This window comes from Dromaius novaehollandiae, chromosome 34, assembly GCF_036370855.1.
Source record: "Dromaius novaehollandiae isolate bDroNov1 chromosome 34, bDroNov1.hap1, whole genome shotgun sequence".
In the NCBI taxonomy this organism is placed as follows: Eukaryota; Metazoa; Chordata; class Aves; order Casuariiformes; family Dromaiidae; genus Dromaius; species Dromaius novaehollandiae.
Window position 1 is genome coordinate 1,185,203 of NC_088133.1, and position 19,677 is coordinate 1,204,879.

Here is a 19,677-nt window from a genome sequence, read left to right on the forward strand (position 1 = left end):
CGGGACGGCCACGGGTTTCCTATGTTTATTGGGGGCGGGGTACAGACCGGGGCAGGAATAACTTAAAAATGGGCCGAGGCCGGAGCCGGCGCCGGTATGTACAGGGCTGGGTGCCGGCGCGGGGCCACCCCGGGGCGCAGGGTGGGGACCCGCAGCCGGGCCCAGGGTGCCCCCCATCCCCGAATCGCCAAGCCGATGGTCCCCAAAGTGCCAGAGCCGACGGCTCCCGGGAGCACCCATGGGTGCCGGAGCCGGCGCAGCCTCCGGAGCGGCCGTCAGGGTCCCAGAGCCGGTGCAACGCCGGGTGCCGACGCAGCCTCGGGGGTCCCGGAGCCGGTGCACCCCTGGGTGCTGGTGCAGCCTTGGGGGTCCCAGACCCGGTGCAGCCTCCGGTGCAGCCGTCGGGGTCCCGGTGCATCCATCGGGGTCCCAGAGCCGTGCAGCACCCAAAGCCGGTGCACCCATGGGTGCCAGCGCAGCCCCCGGAGCCGGTGCAGCCTCAGGGGTCCCGGAGCCGGTGCAGCCCTGCAGCCAATGCACCCGCGGGTGCCGGTGCAGCCCCTGGAGCCGGTGCAGCCAATGCACCCATGGGTGCTGGTGCATCCCCGGGAGCCGGTGCAGCCAATGCACCCATGGGTGCCGGTGCAGCCCCCGGAGCCGGTGCAGCCTCGGGGGGTCCCGGAGCCGGTGCAGCCCTGCAGCCAATGCACCCGCGGGTGCCGGTGCAGCCCCTGGAGCCGGTGCAGCCAATGCACCCATGGGTGCTGGTGCATCCCCGGGAGCTGGTGCAGCCAATGCACCCATGGGTGCCGGTGCAGCCCCCGGAGCCGGTGCAGCCTCGGGGGGTCCCGGAGCCGGTGCAGCCCTGCAGCCAATGCACCCACGGGTGCCGGTGCATCCCCAGGTGCCGATGCAGCACCCAGAGCCGGTGCACCCAAGGGTGCTAGAGCTGCAGGCGGCCGGCCACCTCGGCCAGGGCGGCGCGGAAGGCCGGGGCGGTGCCGGCCAGGCGCCGGAAGAGCACGCCGGTGAGGCCGAGGGGCGGCAGGCGGCACACCTCGGCCTCGAAGTGGCAGAAGGGCGCGCCGGGGCCCCGGTCGCGGGTGCAGGAGAGCAGGAAGGGCTGGGCCTGGCGCGCCCGGCAGCCCGCCGCCAGCGCGGCCTGACGCAGCGCCGCCAGCACCGCCTCGGCCGGCCGGGCGCTCGTCACCTTCACATGCCAGGGAAATCGGAGCAGCCGGGGTTCGGCTTCCTTTTGATCCCAAGGTAGATGGCAACTGCGGGGGGTGGGGGGGAAGAAGGGGGCATGGTGTGGGCATGGGCATGGGGGACCCCCGTTGGGCATGGCCCGAGCATGGGGGACACCACGGTGGGCATGAGCATTGGGGACACCAGGGTGGCCATGGCATGGGCATCAAGGACATCTGTTGGGCATGGCATGGGCATTGGGGACACCCATTGGGCATGGCATGGGCATTGGGGACACCAGGGTGGGCATGGGCATCGGGGACACCATGGTGGGCACAGCTTGGGCATTGGGGACACCACGGTGGGCATGAGCATTGGGGACACCAGGGTGGCCATGGCATGGGCATCAAGGACATCTGTTGGGCATGGCATGGGCACTGGGGACACCCATTGGGCATGGCATGGGCATTGGGGACACCAAGGTGGGCATGGGCATTGGGGACACCCATTGGGCATGGCATGGGCATTGGGGACACCAGGGTGGGCATGGGCATTGGGGACACCATGGTGGGCACAGCTTGGGCATTGGGGACACCCATTGGGCATGGCATGGGCATTGGGGACACCATGGTGGGCATGGCCTGGGCATCAGGGACACCGGGGTGGACATGGCTTGGGCATTGGGGACACGCATTGGGCATGGCATGGGCATTGGGGACACCAGGGTGGGCATGGGCATTGGGGACACCCATTGGGCATGGCATGGGCATTGGGGACACCATGGTGGGCATGGCCTGGGCATCAGGGACACCGGGGTGGACATGGCTTGGGCATTGGGGACACCCATTGGGCATGGCATGGGCATCATGGACACCAGGGTGGGCATGGGCATTGGGGACACCAGGGTGGGCATGGCATGGGCATTGGGGACACGCATTGGGCATGGCTTGGGCATCAAGGACACCTGTTGGGCATGGCGTGGGCATTGGGGACATCAGGGTGGGCATGGGCATTGGGGACACGCATTGGGCATGGCTTGGGCATTGGGGACACGCATTGGGCATGGCGTGGGCAGTGGGGACACCAGGGTGGGTACCCCATGGGCACTGGGGACAACCACTGGGCACGGCCTGGGCATCGGGGACACCCGTCAGGCATGGTGTGGGCACTGGGGACACCCACAGAGCACAGCGTGGGCACTGGGGACACCCATGCAGGTTTGGGGTGGCCATGGCATGGGCACGAGGACACCAAGGTGGGCATGGCATGGGCACCAGGACACAGGGGGGCCACGGGGTGGGCAGGTTTGGGCACTGGGGTCACCAGGTGGTCCTGGGGGGCACCGGGTGCCCCAGGGCAGGGGTCAGGGCTGGCTCCAGCCCCCCCCCCCAGCACCAGGGCCGCCCAGGCGGGTGGGTGGGCACCCCAGGGTGGTGGCACCTACCTTGTGAGCGCAGGTCCCCCGATTCTCTCAGGTTCGTCTGCGACCCTGGGGGGGACACAGGGCACCGTCACCCACCGGGTGCTATGGGGGCACCGTCCCCTCGAGGGCCATGACCACTTTGGGGGCCACCACCATCCCCATGTTGGGTGGCAACATCCCCCATGGACCATGACCACTTTGGGGGCCACCACCATCCCCATGTTGGGCAGCAACATCCCCCATGGACCATGACCACTTTGGGGCCACCACCATCCCCATGTTGGGGGGCACCATCCCCATGTTGGGTGGCACCGTCCCCCATGGACCATGCCCACGTTGGGGGGCACCGTCCCCATGTTGGGGGGCACCATCCCCATGTTGGGTGGCACCATCCCCCGTGGACCATGACCACTTTGGGGGCCACCACCATCCCCATGTTGGGTGGCACCATCCCCCATGGACCATGACCACTTTGGGGGGCACCACCATCCCCACGTTGGGGGGGCACCAACCCCTCTGGCTCATGCCCTCTTTGGAGGCCACCACCATCCCCACATCAGGTGGCACCGTCCCATCACGTGGCACCATCCCCACCCAACGGTGCCACCATCGCGGAGCCGTCGCCATCCGTCCCCCCCCAACCCCCCGGTGCCCGCAGCAAAGGGCGAGAGGCAGCGAAAGAGAGAAGGGAAAGGAGCCAAGCAGGGTGCCCCAGCGCCGGGCGGGTGCCGCACTTACTGATTTTGGCTCCTTGCGGCGTGGTGGCACCCGAGACGCACCTATTAGAGCTCTGCCGCTTAGAGGGGTCAAGAGTGACCCTGGAAGAGAGAGAAGCGCGTGAGCAGCGGGCGGGCGGGCGAGCGGGACCCCGGCGGGCGCCGGCACCCTCACCTGCGCGTCAGCTTGGAGGTGAGCTTGCTGAAGAGGTTGGAGGTGGCACGCGAGCGGCTCTGGGGCAGCGGCGAGGCTTCGGGGGCCAGGGTGGGCGAGGCGGGCGGCCCGTTGGGCGCCCCGGCCCGCCGGTCCCGCACGTGGCCCCCGTGGAAGGTGCTGCGCCCCGCGGTGCCCCGCGCCAGGCGGGCCCGCTCCGAGGAGGCGGCGGCGGCGGCGATGCTGTGGCTGGAGGGCGACGCCGGCGGCACCCGGCTGCCCGCCGAGCTGGGGGGAGAGGCGGCGGTGAGGGCGGTGCACGGTGCGAGGGGGTCTCCCAGCACCCATGGGTGCCGGCGGCTCTACCGACCTGTTCTCCTTGCCGTTCTGCAGCAGCGAGTGGCGCTCGGCGCCCGGGCGCTCGGTGCACACGTAGGTGTTGCGGCGCGCCATCACGCTCGACGGGATGTTGTTCTGCAAGGCCACGGGCACCCTCAGCGCTCGGCACCCAGGGGTGCTGCCGCCCTGCTCGCTTGGTCCTGAGGGTGCCCGCACCCGGATCTCGCAGCCCCAAGGGTGTCTGCACCCTGCTTGCTCAGTCCCAGGGGCACCAGCACCCTGATTCCTCAGCCCTGGGGGTGCAAGCACCCTGCTTGCTTGGTCCTGGGGGTGCTGGCACCCTGCTTGCTTGGTCCCAGGGGCACCAGCACCCTGATCTCCCAGCCCTGGGGGTGCCTGCACCCTGCTTGCTTGGTCCTGGGGGTGCCAGCACCCTGCCCACTTGGTCCCAAGGGTGCCTGCACCCTGCTTACTTGGTCCCAAGGGTGCCTGCACCCTGATATCTCAGTCCTGGGGGTGCTGGCACCCTGCTTGCTTGGTCCCAAGGGTGCCTGCACCCTGCTTGCTCGGTCCCAGGGGCAGCAGCACCCTGATCTCCCAGCCCTGGGGGTGCCTGCACTCTGCTCGCTTGGTCCCAAGGGTGCCTGCACCCTGATCTCCCAGCCCTGGGGGCACCAGCACCCTGCTTGCTTGGTCCCAGGGGCAGCAGCACCCTGATCTCCCAGCCCTGGGGGTGCCTGCACTCTGCTCGCTTGGTCCCAGGGGCACCAGCACCCTGATCCCTGGGTCCCGGGGGTGCTGACACCCTTCCCGCTTGGTCCCAAGGGTGCTGGCACCCTGATCTCCCAGCCCTGGGGGTGCCAGCACCCTGCTCGCTCGGTCCCAGGGGCACCAGCACCCTGATCCCTGGGTCCCGGGGGTGCTGACACCCTTCCCGCTTGGTCCCAAGGGTGCTGGCACCCTGATCTCTCAGCCCTGGGGGTGCCAGCACCCTGCTCGCTCGGTCCCAGGGGTGCCTGCACCCTGATCCCTGGGTCCCGGGGGTGCTGACACCCTTCCCGCTTGGTCCCAAGGGTGCCTGCACCCTGATCTCCCAGCCCTGGGGGTGCCAGCACCCTGCTCGCTCGGTCCCAGGGGTGCCTGCGGCTCCGTACCCTGCCCACCACCCCCCATGCCCCCCCCGGCCCCCCGCCCCGCCCCCCCCCCCGCGCGGTGCCCACCGTGTTGGCAGCGCCGTCCTTGTGCCGCTCGGGGATCTCGGCCTTGTTGGGGTTGTTGGCGCTGCTGACCATGGGGCTGGAGGGGGGCACGGCGCGCCCGGCCCCCCCCACGCTGCCGCTGGCGCGCCGGGCCGGCAGCCGCTCCTCCTTGAGCTCCGCGTCGCCCGCGCTCGTGGGGCTGCGCTTGGGGTGGGCGGGCGCCGGCGAGGGGCCGCCTGCCGCCGCCGGGTGCCCCGTCAGGGCCGGGGGGCTGCCGCCCGGCCCGGCTCGCCCCCGCGCCCCACGGGGTGTGGGGCGGCGGCCCACCCTGCCCTCGGGCCCATGGACGTGGGACTGGGTGCCCAGCTTGCCCTGCGCCCCATGGGACATGGGTCTGGGTGCCCATCTCGTCCTGCACCCAATGGGTCGTGGGCCTGGGAGACCACCCTGAACTCCACAGGCATGGGCCTGGGTGCCCACCTTGCCCTGTGCCCCATGGACATGGGACTGGGTGCCCACCTCACCCTGCGCCCCATGGACATGGGACTGGGTGCCCATCCTGACCTGCTCCCCATGGACATGGGATTGGGTGCCCACCTCACCCTGCATCCCATGGATATGGGTCTGGGTGCCCATCCTGACCTGCTCCCCATGGGACTGGGTGCCCACCTCACCCTGCACCCCATGGATATGGGTCTGGGTGCCCATCCTGACCTGCTCCCCATGGACATGGGATTGGGTGCCCACCTCACCCTGCATCCCATGGATATGGGTCTGGGTGCCCATCCTGACCTGCTCCCCATGGGACTGGGTGCCCACCTCACCCTGAGCCCCATGGGACATGGGTCTTGGGTGCCCATCCTGCACCCCATGGACATGGGTCTGGGTGCCCATCCTGACCTGCTCCCCATAGAGATGGGATTGGGTGCCCACCTCACCCTGCGCCCCATGGACATGGGACTGGGTGCCCATCTCGTCCTGCACCCCATGGATATGGGTCTGGGTGCCCATCCTGACCTGCTCCCCATGGAGATGGGATTGGGTGCCCACCTCACCCTGCGCCCCATGGGACATGGGTCTTGGGTGCCCATCCTGCACCCAATGGGTCATGGGCCTGGGTGCCCACCTCACCCTGCGCCCCATGGACATGGGACTGGGTGCCCATCCTGCACCCAATGGGTCATGGGCCTGGGTGCCCACCTCACCCTGCACCCCATGGACATGGGCCTGGGTGCCCACCTTACCCTGCGCCCCATGGACATGGGACTGGGCGCCCACCATGCAATCAATGGGTCATGGGCTTGGGTACCCACCCTGCACCCCATGGACATGGGTCTGGGTGCCCATCCCGACCTGCACCCCATGGACATGGGTCTGGGTGCCCATCCTGCCCTCGGGCCCATGGACATGGGACTGGGTGCCCAGCTTGCCCTGACCCCATGGGACATGGGTCTGGGTGCCCATCTCGTCCTGCACCCAATGGGTCGTGGGCCTGGGAGACCACCCTGCACCCCATGGGACATGGGACTGGGTGCCCACCTCGCCCTGTGTCCCATGGATATGGGATTGGGTGCCCACCTCACCCTGCGCCCCATGGATATGGGTCTGGGTGCCCATCCTGACCTGCTCCCCATGGGACTGGGTGCCCACCTCACCCTGCGCCCCATGGGACATGGGTCTTGGGTGCCCACCTTACCCTGCGCCCCATGGACATGGGACTGGGCGCCCACCATGCAATCAATGGGTCATGGGCTTGGGTACCCACCCTGCACCCCATGGACATGGGTCTGGGTGCCCATCCTGACCTGCACCCCATGGACATGGGTCTGGGTGCCCACCCTGCCCTCGGGCCCATGGACATGGGACTGGGTGCCCAGCTTGCCCTGCGCCCCATGGACATGGGCCTGGGTGCCCACCTCGTCCTGCACCCAATGGGTCGTGGGCCTGGGAGACCACCCTGCACCCCATGGGACATGGGACTGGGTGCCCACCTCGCCCTGTGCCCCATGGATATGGGTCTGGGTGCCCATCCTGACCTGCTCCCCATGGACATGGGATTGGGTGCCCACCTCACCCTGCGCCCCATGGGACATGGGTCTGGGTGCCCATCCTGCACCCAACGGGTCATGGGCCTGGGTACCCACCTCACCCTGCGACCCATGGACATGGGCCTGGGTGCCCATCCTGACCTGCTCCCCATGGACATGGGTCTGGGTGCCCACCTCACCCTGCGCCCCATAGACATGGGATTGGGTGCCCACCTCACCCTGCACCCCATGGATATGGGTCTGGGTGCCCATCCTGACCTGCTCCCCATGGAGATGGGATTGGGTGCCCACCTCACCCTGCACCCCATGGGACATGGGTCTTGGGTGCCCATCCTGCACCCAACGGGTCATGGGCCTGGGTACCCACCTCACCCTGCGCCCCATGGACATGGGCCTGGGTGCCCATCCTGACCTGCTCCCCATGGACATGGGTCTGGGTGCCCACCTTGCCCTGCACCCCATGGACATGGGTCTGGGTGCCCAACCTGCACCCCATGGATATGGGTCTGGGTGCCCACCTTGCCCTGCACCCCATGGACATGGGTCTGGGTGCCCAACCTGCACCCCATGGATATGGGTCTGGGTGCCCACCTTGCCCTGCACCCCATGGACATGGGTCTGGGTGCCCAACCTGCACCCAATGGGTCATGGGCCTGGCTGCCCACCTCACCCTGCACCCCATGGATATGGGATTGGGTGCCCAACCTGACCTGCTCCCCACGGGACTGGGTGCCCACCTCACCCTGCGCCCCATAGACATGGGATTGGGTGCCCACTTCACCCTGCACCCCATGGGACATGGGTCTTGGGTGCCCATCCTGCACCCAATGGGTCATGGGCCTGGGTACCCACCTCACCCTGCGCCCCATGGACATGGGCCTGGGTGCCCACCTCACCCCGCACCCCATGGACATGGGACAGGGTGCCCATCCTGACCTGCTCCCCATGGACATGGGATTGGGTGCCCACCTCACCCCGCACCCCATGGACATGGGATTGGGTGCCCACCTCACCCTGCGCCCCATAGACATGGGATTGGGTGCCCACCTCACCCCGCACCCCATGGACATGGGTCTGGGTGCCCCCCATGCCCCCCATGGGCCATGGGCCTGGGTGCCCACCCCACGGGCCGCCCCAGGGGACACTCACAGAAGTCGCTGTGCCGCCGCTGCCGGTGGTAGGTGCCGGCCCCGCGCTGGCCCTTGCCGTGCGCCGCCGCCTTGCCCGTGCCGTTGGCCACCTCGCTGGGTGCCCGCACCCGGGCCAGGGAGAGGGTGCTGCCCGTGCGCGACTCGCCCGCCTCCACCTGCGAGCCCCGCGCGCCCGTCACGGGTGCCCTGCCGCGGCCAGCCGCCCCGGACGCCTGGGCCCCGCCGGCACCCGTCTCACCTCGTTCTTCCTGCCCAGCAGGAGGTAGGTGGCCGTCACCTCGTTGTACTTCTGGTTGCTCAGGGACTCCTTGATCTCCTCCCGGGTGTAGCCCATGCCCACCATCACCTCTGCGGGGACGTAAGGCAGGGGACGCCTGGGTCCCAGCCGGGCCACCCGCCAGATGGTGGCACGCCACCCCGCCCGGGGAAGGGACGGTCCCCAGCGCCCTGCCCTGCTCTAGGAGACCCACCCTTGGGTGCCCGGGTGGCCCCGCGCCCTCACCGATGCGCTTGGCGTCCCCGAAGTCCTCCTCGGGCTCCTTGTAGGGCTTCAGCTCGTCGCCCTCGTAGCCGATGTTGATCCACTTGTCCTTCATGATTTGCTGCGGCAGAGCGGGGGACGTCGTTAGGGTGGCGCGGGGACCGTTGGGGGTGGCACGGATGTCATCGGGGGGCATGAGCACCGTTAGGGGTGGCCTGGATGCCATTAGGGGTGGCACGAGCGTTGCTGGGGTGCCTGGGCATCGCTAGGGTTGGCATCAGGGGTGGCATGGATGTCACTGGGGTGGCACCAGCATCGTTGGGGGGGCACAAATGTCATTAAAGATGGCGTGGATGTCATTAGAGGTGGCATGGATGTCATTAGGGGTAGCACCAGCATCGTTAGGGGGGGCATAAATGTCATTAAAGATGGCGTGGATGTCATTAGAGGTGGCATGGATGTCATTAGGGGTAGCACCAGCATCGTTAGGGGGGGCACAAATGTCATTAAAGATGGCGTGGATGTCATTAGAGGTGGCATGGATGTCATTGGGGTGGCACCAGCATCGTTGGGGGGGCACAAATGTCATTAAAGATGGCGTGGATGTCATTAGAGATGGCATGGATGTCATTAGGGGTAGCACCAGCATCGTTAGGGGGGGCATAAATGTCATTAAAGGTGGCATGGATGTCATTAGAGGTGGCATGGATGTCATTGGGGTGGCACCAGCATCGTTGGGGGGCACAAATGTCATTAAAGGTGGCATGGATGTCACTGGGGTGGCACCAGCATCGTTGGGGGGCACAAATGTCCTTAAAGGTGGCATGGACGTCATTAGGGATGGCATGGATGTCATTAAGGGTGGCACAGGCACCGTTAGGGGTGTGCTGGCACCGTTAAAGGTGTCATAGGCACCATGAGAGGTGGCACAGATGTCATTAGGGGTTGCACGATGTCATTAGGGGTGGCACAGACATCATGAGAGGTGTCACGGGCACCATGAGAGGTGGCACAGATGTCATTAGGGGTTGCACGGTATCATCGGGGTGGCACAGACACCATAAGAGGTGGCACGGGCACCACTAGGGGTGGCATGGATGTCATTAGGGGTTGCACGATGTCATTAGGGGTGGCACGGATGTCATTAGGGGTGTACTGGCACTGTCAGTGGTGGCACAAACACCATGAGAGGTGGCACGGGCACCACAGGGGCTGTCATTAGGGGCTGCACGGGCATCGTTAGACACCCTCAGCCGCTCCTCCAGCTGCTGGAGGCAGGGCTGGGCGGGTGCACCCACCTAGGCCCCCCCGCACCCATCGAGGCCCCCCCGCCGCGGCCTCACCTCGAGGGTGCAGCGCTTGGCCGGGTTCAGCACCAGGAAGCGGCGCAGGATGTTCTCGCAGTCGGTCGACATGTAGAAGGGCACCCGGTACTTGCCCCGCAGCACCCGCTCCCGCAGCTCCTGCGGGCGGCACGGGTCAGGGCGCGGGCACAGGATGGGTGCTGCCACCCGGGAACGGGCAACGACCCCCGGAGCCTCCTTGTCCCCCTGTGGCACCTCTCGGCCCCAGATTTGCCCCACAGGGCCCCCTCAGACACCCTGTGCCCCCCCCATGGCTGTGCCTGTCGAAGGGCAGGGAGACACCAACCAGGGTGTCCAGGATGCCACCCAGGGTGCCCACCTTGACCTTGTGCCCATCCAAGGACACAGAGACACCAACCAGGGTGCCCACCTTGACCTTGCGCCCATCCAAGGACACAGAGACACCAACCAGGGTGCCCAGGAGGATGCCCAGGGTGCCCACCTTGACCTTGCGCCCATCCAAGGGCAGACAGACACCAACCAGGGTGCCCAGGAGGATGCCCAGGGTGCCCACCTTGACCTTGCGCCCATCCAAGGACACGGAGACACCAACCAGGGTGCCCAGAATGACACTCAGGTTGCCCACCTTGACCTTGCGCCCATCCAAGGACACAGAGACACCAACCAGGGTGCCCACCTTGACCTTGCGCCCATCCAAGGGCAGGGAGACACCAACCAGGGTGTCCAGGATCATGCCCAGGGTGCCCACCTTGACCTTGTGCCCATCCAAGGACACAGAGACACCAACCAGGGTGTCCAGGATGCCACCCAGGGTGCCCACCTTGACCTTGTGCCCATCCAAGGACACGGAGACACCAACCAGGGTGTCCAGGATGATGCCCAGGGTGCCCACCTTGACCTTGTGCCCATCCAAGGACACGGAGACACCAACCAGGGTGTCCAGGATGATGCCCAGGGTGCCCACCTTGACCTTGTGCCCATCCAAGGACACGGAGACACCAACCAGGGTGTCCAGGAGGATGCCCAGGGTGCCCACCTTGACCTTGCGCCCATCCAAGGACACGGAGACACCAACCAGGGTGCCCAGGAGGACGCCCAGGGTGCCCACCTTGACCTTGTGCCCATCCAAGGACACGGAGACACCAACCAGGGTGTCCAGGATGATGCCCAGGGTGCCCACCTTGACCTTGTGCCCATCCAAGGGCAGGGAGACACCAACCAGGGTGTCCAGGATGATGCCCAGGGTGCCCACCTTGACCTTGTGCCCATCCAAGGACACAGAGACACCAACCAGGGTGCCCAGGATCATGCCCAGGTTGCCCACCTTGACCTTGCGCCCATCCAAGGGCAGGGAGACACCAACCAGGGTGCCCAGGATGACATTCGGGGTGCCCACCTTGACCTTGTGCCCATCCAAAGGCAGGGAGACACCAACCAGGGTGTCCAGGATGATGCCCAGGGTACCCACCTTGACCTTGTGCCCATCCAAGGACACGGAGACACCAACCAGGGTGTCCAGGAGGATGCCCAGAGTGCCCACCTTGACCTTGTGCCCATCCAAGGGCAGGGAGACACCAACCAGGGTGCCCAGGAGGATGCCCAGGGTGCCCACCTTGACCTTGCGCCCACCCAAGGGCGGGAGACACCAACCAGGGTGCCCACCTTGAGGTTGTGCCCGTCGAAGGGCAGGGAGCCGCTGACCAGGGTGTAGAGGATGACGCCCAGGCTCCAGATGTCGACCTCGGGGCCGTCGTACTTCTTGCCCTGGAAGAGCTCGGGGGCGGCGTAGGGCGGCGACCCGCAGAACGTGTCCAGCTTGGAGCCCAGCGTGAACTCGTTGCTGAAGCCGAAGTCGGCGATCTTGATGTTGGCGTCGGCGTCCAGCAGCAGGTTCTCGGCCTGCGGGCACCGGGCACCCCGTCGGGCACCGCGTAGCGGCCCGGGGACGCCGGGAAGGGCACGGGGACACCGGGAAGGGCCCAGGGATGCCGGGAAGGGCCCAGGGACGCCGGGAAGGGCCCCACGTCGGGCACCGGGTCTCACCTTGAGGTCCCGGTGGACGATGTTCTTCTGGTGGCAGTAGTGCACGGCCGAGACGATCTGGGGACAGAGCGGGCGTGAGCCTGGTGGCCCCCGGTGGCCTGCCAGCCCCCCCGGTGCCCGCTGTGCCCCCCCGAGGTCTTCCAGCCCCCCCCCCCGGTGCCCGCTGGGACCCCCCTCGCCTGCCCTGGCCCCTCGCCGGCCCCGATCGATGCCGCAGCCGGGCGCCCCGGGGGGATTGATCCTGCCCACGTGTCCCCGGCACGTGTCCCCGCGGCCACCCTGCCCCCAGCGTAACGGTGGCCCGGCGCAGCCCCCGTGGGCGTCCCTTGGTGCCAGGCCCCCGCGATGTCCCCAGCCCCACGCCAGGGTGGTACCCTGTCCCCCGCGATGTCCCCAGCCCCACGCCAGGGCAGATCGCTGCCCCCACGATGTCCCCAGCCCCAAACCAGGGTGGTAACATGTCCCCCATGATGTCCCCAGCCCCATGCCAGGGCAGATCGCTGCCCCCACGATGTCCCCAGCCCAATGCCAGGACAGTGCCATCCCTTTGTCCCATGCCAGGCCCCCACGATGTCCCCAGCCCCATACCAGGGTGGTACCAAATCCCCCATGATGTCCCCAGCCCCACAGCAGGACAGTGCCACCACCCTGTCCCATAACCAGGCCCCCACAATGTCCCCAGCCCCACACCAGGGCAAATCGCTGCCCCCACGATGTCCCCAGCCCCAAACCAGGGTGGTAACATGTCCCTCATGATGTCCCCAGCCCCACGCCAGGGCAGATCGCTGCCCCCACGATGTCCCCAGCCCCATGCCAGGACAGTGCCATCCCCCTTGTCCCATGCCAGGCCCCCAAGATGTCCCCAGCCCCACGCCAGGGTGGTACCACATCCCCCATGATGTCCCCAGCCCCACGCCAGGACAGTGCCACCACCCCGTCCCATAACCAGGCCCCCACGATGTCCCCAGCCCCACGCCAGGGCAAATCGCTGCCCCCACGATGTCCCCAGCCCCAAACCAGGGTGGTAACATGTCCCCCACGATGTCCCCAGCCCCACGCCAGCGTGGCACCACGTCCCCCGCGACGTCCCCAGCCCCGTGCCACCCGCCCGGCGCCCGCCGACCTGTCTGAACTTGGCCCGCGCCTCCTTCTCCTTCATCCGCCCGTGGGACACCAGGTAGTCGAAGACCTCCCCTGCGGAGACGCCCATGGGTGCCTGCACCCAGGCACCCCGACGGGGGCACCCTGGGGACGCGGGGGGGCCAGCACCCACTGCGGGGGGGGCACCCAAGGGTGCGGGGCTCACCGGCGCTGGCGTACTCCATCACCAGGTAGAGCGTCTTCTCCGTCTCGATGACCTCAAAGAGTTTCACTGCGGGGACAGGACGTCATCAGCGGGGGCACCCAAATGTCCCCCCCCCCGCCGTCACCGCGCGGGGTGGCAGCAGGTGCCCCCCCCCGGCGCCCCCACCGCTCACCGATGTTGGGGTGGTTCAGCCCCTTCATGATCCGAACTTCCCGGAAGAGCTGCGGGAAAAGGCACGGGGATGGGGGCGAGGGGGGCATGGGGGGGGGGACACGGCCCCCAGGACCCCCCCGGTGCCCCCCCACCTTCTGGAGGCTGGTCGGGTTCAGCTGCGTCTTGTCGATGATTTTTATCGCCACCTGCGAAGGAAGCGGGTGCCCGGGCGTGGGGGGGCGTGGGGGCACCCCCGGCGCTGCCCTTCGCCCCCCACTGACCCCCCAGGGGTGCCCATCTGCCCCCCAAGGGCACCCAACTGCCCCTAATCCCCCCCAGGGACACCCACCTGCCCCCCAGGGGCACCCATCTCCCCCTAATCCCCCCCAGGGGCACCCGTCTGCTCCCATGTGCCCCTAATCCCCCCCAGGGGTGCCCATCTGCCCCCCAGGGACGCCCATCTGCCCCCAACCCCCCCCCAGGGGCACCCATCTCCCCCTAATCCCCCCCAGGGGCACCCATCTGCTCCCATCTGCCCCTAATCCCCCCCAGGGGTGCCCATCTGCCCCCAACCCCCCCCCAGGGGCACCCATCTCCCCCTAATTCCCCCCAGGGGTGCCTGTCTGCCCCCCAGCAGCACCCATCTGCCCCTAATCCCCCCCCCAGGGACACCCATCTGCCCCCCAGGGACACTCATCTGCCCCTAATGCCCCCCAGGGGCACCCACCTGCCCCTAATACCCCCCAGTGGCACCCATCTGCCCCCCACGGGCACCCATCTCCCCCTAAAACCCCCCAGGGGCACCCATCTGCCCCCCAGCAGCACCCATCTCCCCCCAGTCCCCCCCAGGGGGGCACCCATCTCCCCCTAATCCCCCCCAGGGACACCCATCTGCACCCATCTGCCCCTAATCCCCCCCAGGGGTGCCCATCTGCCCCCCAGGGACACCCACCTGCCCCCAGGGGCATCCATCTGCCCCCAATCCCCCCCAGGGGCACCCATCTGCCCCCCAGGGACACCTATTTACCCCTAATCCTCCCCCAGGGACACCCATCTGCCCCCCAGGGACACTCATCTGCCCCTAATGCCCCCCAGCAGCACCCATCTGCCCCCAATCCCCCCAGGGGGGCACCCACCTGCCCCTAATACCCCCCAGGGGCACCCATCTGCCCCCAGGGGCACCCATCTCCCCCTAAAACCCCCCAGGGACACCCATCTGTCCCCAATCCCCCCCAGGGACACCCATCTGCACCCCAGGGGCACCCATCTCCACCAGTTGCCCCCCAGGGGCACCCATCGGCCCCCCGCGCGGCCCACCTCGCGCCCGGTGAGGATGTGCCGGGCCAGCTTGACCTTGGCGAAGTTGCCCTTGCCGATGGTGCGCAGCAGGCGGTAGTTGCCGATGTGGGGCTGCTCGTCGGCGCCGGCGGCCAGCGAGTTGCGGCAGCGGGCGCCCAGCGCGCGGCTCGCCCAGCCCGCGCCCTTCTCCGCGCGGCCCCCCGCCAGGCTCGCCAGCTGCGGGCACGGGGGGACGACAGGGCTGAGACCGGGCGAGCTCATCACAGCGATGATACCCCCCCCCCCCCCGCCAGCTGCGGGCACAGCGGGACGTCAGGGTGGCATCAGGGCTGAGACCGGGAGAGCTCGTCACAGCGATGACACCCCCCCCAGACCAGCTGCGGGCACAGCGGGACGTCAGGGTGGCATCAGGGCTGAGACCGGGTGAGCTCGTCACAGCGATGACACTCCCCCCACACCAGCTGCGGGCACAGGGTGGCATCAGGGTGGCGTCAGGGCTGAGACCGGGTGAGCTCATCACAGCGATGACACCCCCCCACACCAGCTGCGGGCACAGCGGGACGTCAGGGTGGCATCAGGGCTGAGACTGGGTGAGCTCGTCACAGCGATGACACCCCCCCCACACCAGCTGCGGGCACAGGGTGGCATCAGGGTGGCATCAGGGCTGAGACCGGGTGAGCTCATCACAGCAATGACACCCCCCACCGCCAGCTGCGGGCACAGCGGGACGTCAGGGTGGCATCAGGGCTGAGACCGGGTGAGCTCGTCACAGCGATGACACCCCCCCACACCAGCTGCGGGCACAGGGGGACAACAGGGTGGCATCAGGGCTGAGATCGGGCGAGCTCATCACAGCAATGATACCCCCCCCCGCCAGCTGCGGGCACAGCGGGACGTCAGGGTGGCATCAGGGCTGAGACCGGGTGAGCTCGTCACAGCGATGACACCCCCCCCACACCAGCTGCGGGCACAGGGGGACGTCAGGGTGGCATCAGGGCTGAGACCGGGAGAGCTCATCACAGCGATGATACCCCACCCCGCCAGGCTCGCCAGCTGCGGGCACAGGGTGGCATCAGGGTGGCATCAGGGCTGAGACCGGGCGAGCTCGTCACAGCAATGAGACACACACACACACACACACCCGCCAGCTGCGGGCACGGGGGGACAACAGGGTGGCATCAGGGCTGAGACCGGGTGAGCTCGTCACAGCAGTGACACCCCCCCGCCCCCCCGCCAGCTGCGGGCACAGGGTGGCATCAGGGCTGAGACCGGGCGAGCTCGTCACAGCGATGACCCCCTCCCCGTGCACGGCCCCGCGTCACCGACGTCCCCCCGACGTCCCCGTGCGCCCCGGCCGCCCCCCTCGCACGCCCGCCCTTGCACGGCCCTGTGCACCCGTGGGCACGCACGGTCCCGGGTGCCACCCCGACACCCCCAGCCCAGCCGGGGACGGGGACACCGGGGACGGGGGGACGCTGGGGACACCGGGGAGGCCGGGGACACCGGGGAGGCCGCCCGGGCCGGTCGGGCAGGGCAGGATCCGGCCGGACCAGCTCAGCACCCGCGTCCCGGCCTCGCCCGGCCGCTCCGGGTGCTCTGGGCGCCCCGGGGTGCGGGGACGGGGGGGGGTGGCACCACCCGGCGGCCCCGTCACTGTCCCTGTCCCTGTCCCCGTCCCCAGGCGGGTGCCGGCACCCAGCTTCAGCCACATGGCTGGGCCAGGGGACAAGGACGTGGCCACCACGGGGACAAAGCCACCACGGAGACATGGCCACTGCAGGGATGGGGACACCCTGGGGACAGGGACATGGCCACCACCAGGATGGGGACACAGCCACCACAGGGACGGGGACAGGGCCACCACCGGGATGGGGACAGGGCCACGGCCACCACCAGGATGGGGACACGGCCACAGCCACCACAGGGACAGGGCCACCGCAGGGACGGGGACATGGCTGCCATGGGGATGGGGACACCATGGGACAGGGACACTGCCACCATGGGGATGGGGACACAGCCACCACAGGGACGGGGACAGGGCCACCACTGGGATGGGGACACAGCCACCACCAGGTTGGGGACAGGGCCACGGCCACCACCAGGATGGGGACACGGCCACGGCCACCGCAGGGACAGGGCCACCGCAGGGACGGGGACATGGCTGCCATGGGGATGGGGACATCATGGGACAGGGACACTGCCACCATGGGGATGGGGACACAGCCACGGCCACAGCCACTGCATGGACAGGGCCATGGCTGCCACCAGGACGGGGACACGGCCGCTACGGGGATGGGGACAGGGCCAGAGCCACCACGGGGATGGGGACATGGCCACCACTGGGATGGGGACACAGACAAAGCCACCATGGGGACAGGGCCACCACAGTGATGGAGACACAGCCACAGCAGGGACACGGCCACCGTGGGGACAGGGACATGGCCACCACGGGGACACGGCCACCACGAGGACATGGCCACGGCAGGAATGGGGACATGGCCAGTGCAGGGCCACAGCCACCACGGGGACAGGGCCACCACCACCACGGGCACAGGGACACAGACTGGGCCACCGCGGGGACAGGGTGGGAACAGGGCCATGGCCACTGCAGGGCCACGGCCACCACGGGGACAGGGACACTGTGGGGACAGGGACACGGCCACCAGAGGCATGGGGACACACATGGGGGTCCCCGATGTGGGTGGCAGAGGGTCACCGGTGTCCCCTCTCCAGCAGCCATGGGGTCACCAATGTCCTCCTGTCCACAGCTACGGGGTCACCAATGTCCCCTTGCCCATGGCCATGGGGTCATCAGCGTGTGTCACCTCCATGGCCATGGGGTCACCGATGTCCCCCTGTCCACGGCCACGGGGTCACCCGTGGGCATGTGTCCCCACGGCCACAGGGTCATCAATGTCCCCTTGTCCATGGCCACGGGGTCACCAATGTCCCCCCGTCCATGGCTTGGGGGGGGGTCACCCACGTGCAGGTGTCCCCACAGCCACGGGGTCACCGATGTCCCCAAGCTGCCCCCGTGCACGCAGCTGGGTGCCACCGACGTCCCCCCCATGCACGTGGCCATGGGGCCACCAGTGTCCCCGTCCCCCCCATGCACATGGGGCCACCAGTGTCCCCCCACAGACAGTCACAGCGTCACCAGCTTGTGTCCCCCCCCCAGCCATCATGTCACCAATGTCCCCCCATGCAGGTGGCCATGGGGCCACCAGTGTCCCCGTCCCCCCCACGCACGTGGCCGTGGGGCCACCAGTGCCCCCCCAGTCACACCAGTCCCCCCTCCCAGTCACACCAGTGTCCCCCCCGCACCCAGCACCCCCTCATCCCCCTGACCCCCCCCCCCCGGTACACCGGGACCAGGCCCACGGCCCCCACCTCCACCCCGGGGCCGGTGCCCCCCCCCGGTACCCCCCCCCCAGACCCCCGGTACCCCCCCCCCAGACCCCCCCAGTACCGACCCCAGGCCCCAGTACCGGCCTCAGACCCCCCCGTGACCCCGGTACCAGCCCCGGACCCCCCCGGTACCGACCCCAGGCCCCGGTACCAGCCTTACCCCCCCGGTACCGGCCTCAGACCCCCCCCCGGTGTCCCCCGGTACCAGCCCCGGACCCCCCCGGTACTCCCCGGTACCGACCCCAGGCCCCGGTACCGGCCTCAGCCCCCCCGGTGACCCCCGGTACCGACCCCAGGCCCCGGTACCGGCCCCAGACCCCCCGGTGCCCCCGGTACCGACCCCAGGCCCTGATACCGGCCCCAGACCCCCGGTACCGGCCTCAGACCCCCCCGCTGCCCCCGGTACCCGCTCCAGGCCCACCCGGTACCGACCCCAGCCCCCCGGTCCCGGCCGCAGCCCCCCCGGTGCCCCCGGCGCGGGTCCGGGCCGCAGCTCCCGGCAGGCCCCGCCGCTCCCCCCCCCCCCCACGCCCGGTGCCGCGCCCGGTGCCCCCCCCCCCCGCCGCCGGTACCGGTACCGGGCCGGGCCCCGCCGCCGCCGCTCACCGTGTCCGCGTTGCGCTCGTTGCCCGGCGCCAGGGCGGAGCGCGAAGACATCTTCACCCCCGGGAGGCCGGGGCCGACCGGGACCGGGACCGGGGCCGGGGCCGGACCGGGCCCCGCCGGGGGGGGGGCGGGGAGGCCGGGCCGACCGGGCCCGACCGGGGCGGCGGCGGGCAGCACCGGGCCGCGCTAGCGGCGGCTCATGGCCGGGCCGGGGCGCACAAAGGCGGGGCCGGGCCGGGGCCGGGGCCGGGCCCGGTGCGGCGGCGGCGGCAGGGGCGGGGCGGGGCGGGGCGGGGCGGCTGGGCGGGGCCGGGGCGGGGCCGCCGGGCTCCGCCCCTTAAAGGCGCCGCGCGCCGCCGCCGCGCGCGCTGCTTGGGGGGGGGGACTGGGAGGGCTGGGGGGAGCGGGCGGGCGGGGGGACCCGGGGGAGCGGGCGGGCGGGCGGGGGGGCACCGGGGGTGTCGGGGGGCTGGCCGCGCCCCCGGGACCCCCCCCCCAGCACTGGGGAAACTGGGACCACTGGGGGGCACTGGGGAGCACTGGGGGGCACTGGGAGCACTGGGGGACACTAGGACCACTGGGGGGCACTGGGGATACTGGGGGGCACTGGGAGCACTGGGGATGCTGGGACCACTAGGGGGCACTGGGAGCACTGGGGGACACTGGGAGCACTGGAGACACTGCAGGCACTGGGGACACTGGAACCACTGGGGGACACTGGGAGCACTGGAGACACTGCAGACACTGGGGATACTGGAACCACTGGGGGACACTGGAACCACTGGGGGGCACTGGGAGCACTGGGGATGCTGGGACCACTGGGGGACACTGGGAGCAC

The 19,677-nt window shown here is 69.4% G+C and overlaps 1 protein-coding gene across 2 annotated transcripts; it reads right to left on the reverse strand.

The window, feature by feature from the left end:
• Nucleotides 1–9: 9 nt before the first annotated feature.
• On the reverse strand, nucleotides 10–19,125 carry MARK4 (microtubule affinity regulating kinase 4). Of its 2 annotated transcripts, XM_064502947.1 has the most exons (18): nucleotides 18,840–19,125; nucleotides 14,844–15,041; nucleotides 13,679–13,732; nucleotides 13,546–13,594; nucleotides 13,374–13,439; nucleotides 13,191–13,261; nucleotides 12,068–12,124; nucleotides 11,687–11,923; nucleotides 10,043–10,162; nucleotides 8,721–8,820; nucleotides 8,457–8,566; nucleotides 8,217–8,373; nucleotides 5,041–5,255; nucleotides 3,852–3,955; nucleotides 3,503–3,769; nucleotides 3,350–3,429; nucleotides 2,633–2,677; nucleotides 1,066–1,277 (listed from the first exon to the last, which is right to left on the reverse strand). In XM_064502947.1, exons 1-18 carry the CDS (start codon nucleotides 18,888–18,890, stop codon nucleotides 1,213–1,215), a joined length of 2,046 nt encoding a protein of 681 aa, XP_064359017.1. In that variant the 5' UTR covers nucleotides 18,891–19,125; the 3' UTR covers nucleotides 1,066–1,212. The 2 variants fall into 2 exon arrangements, with proteins under 2 accessions (XP_064359016.1, XP_064359017.1); XM_064502946.1 differs by lacking the exon at nucleotides 3,350–3,429 and having other exon boundaries at nucleotides 10–1,277.
• Between the last annotated feature and the right edge of the window lie 552 nt (nucleotides 19,126–19,677).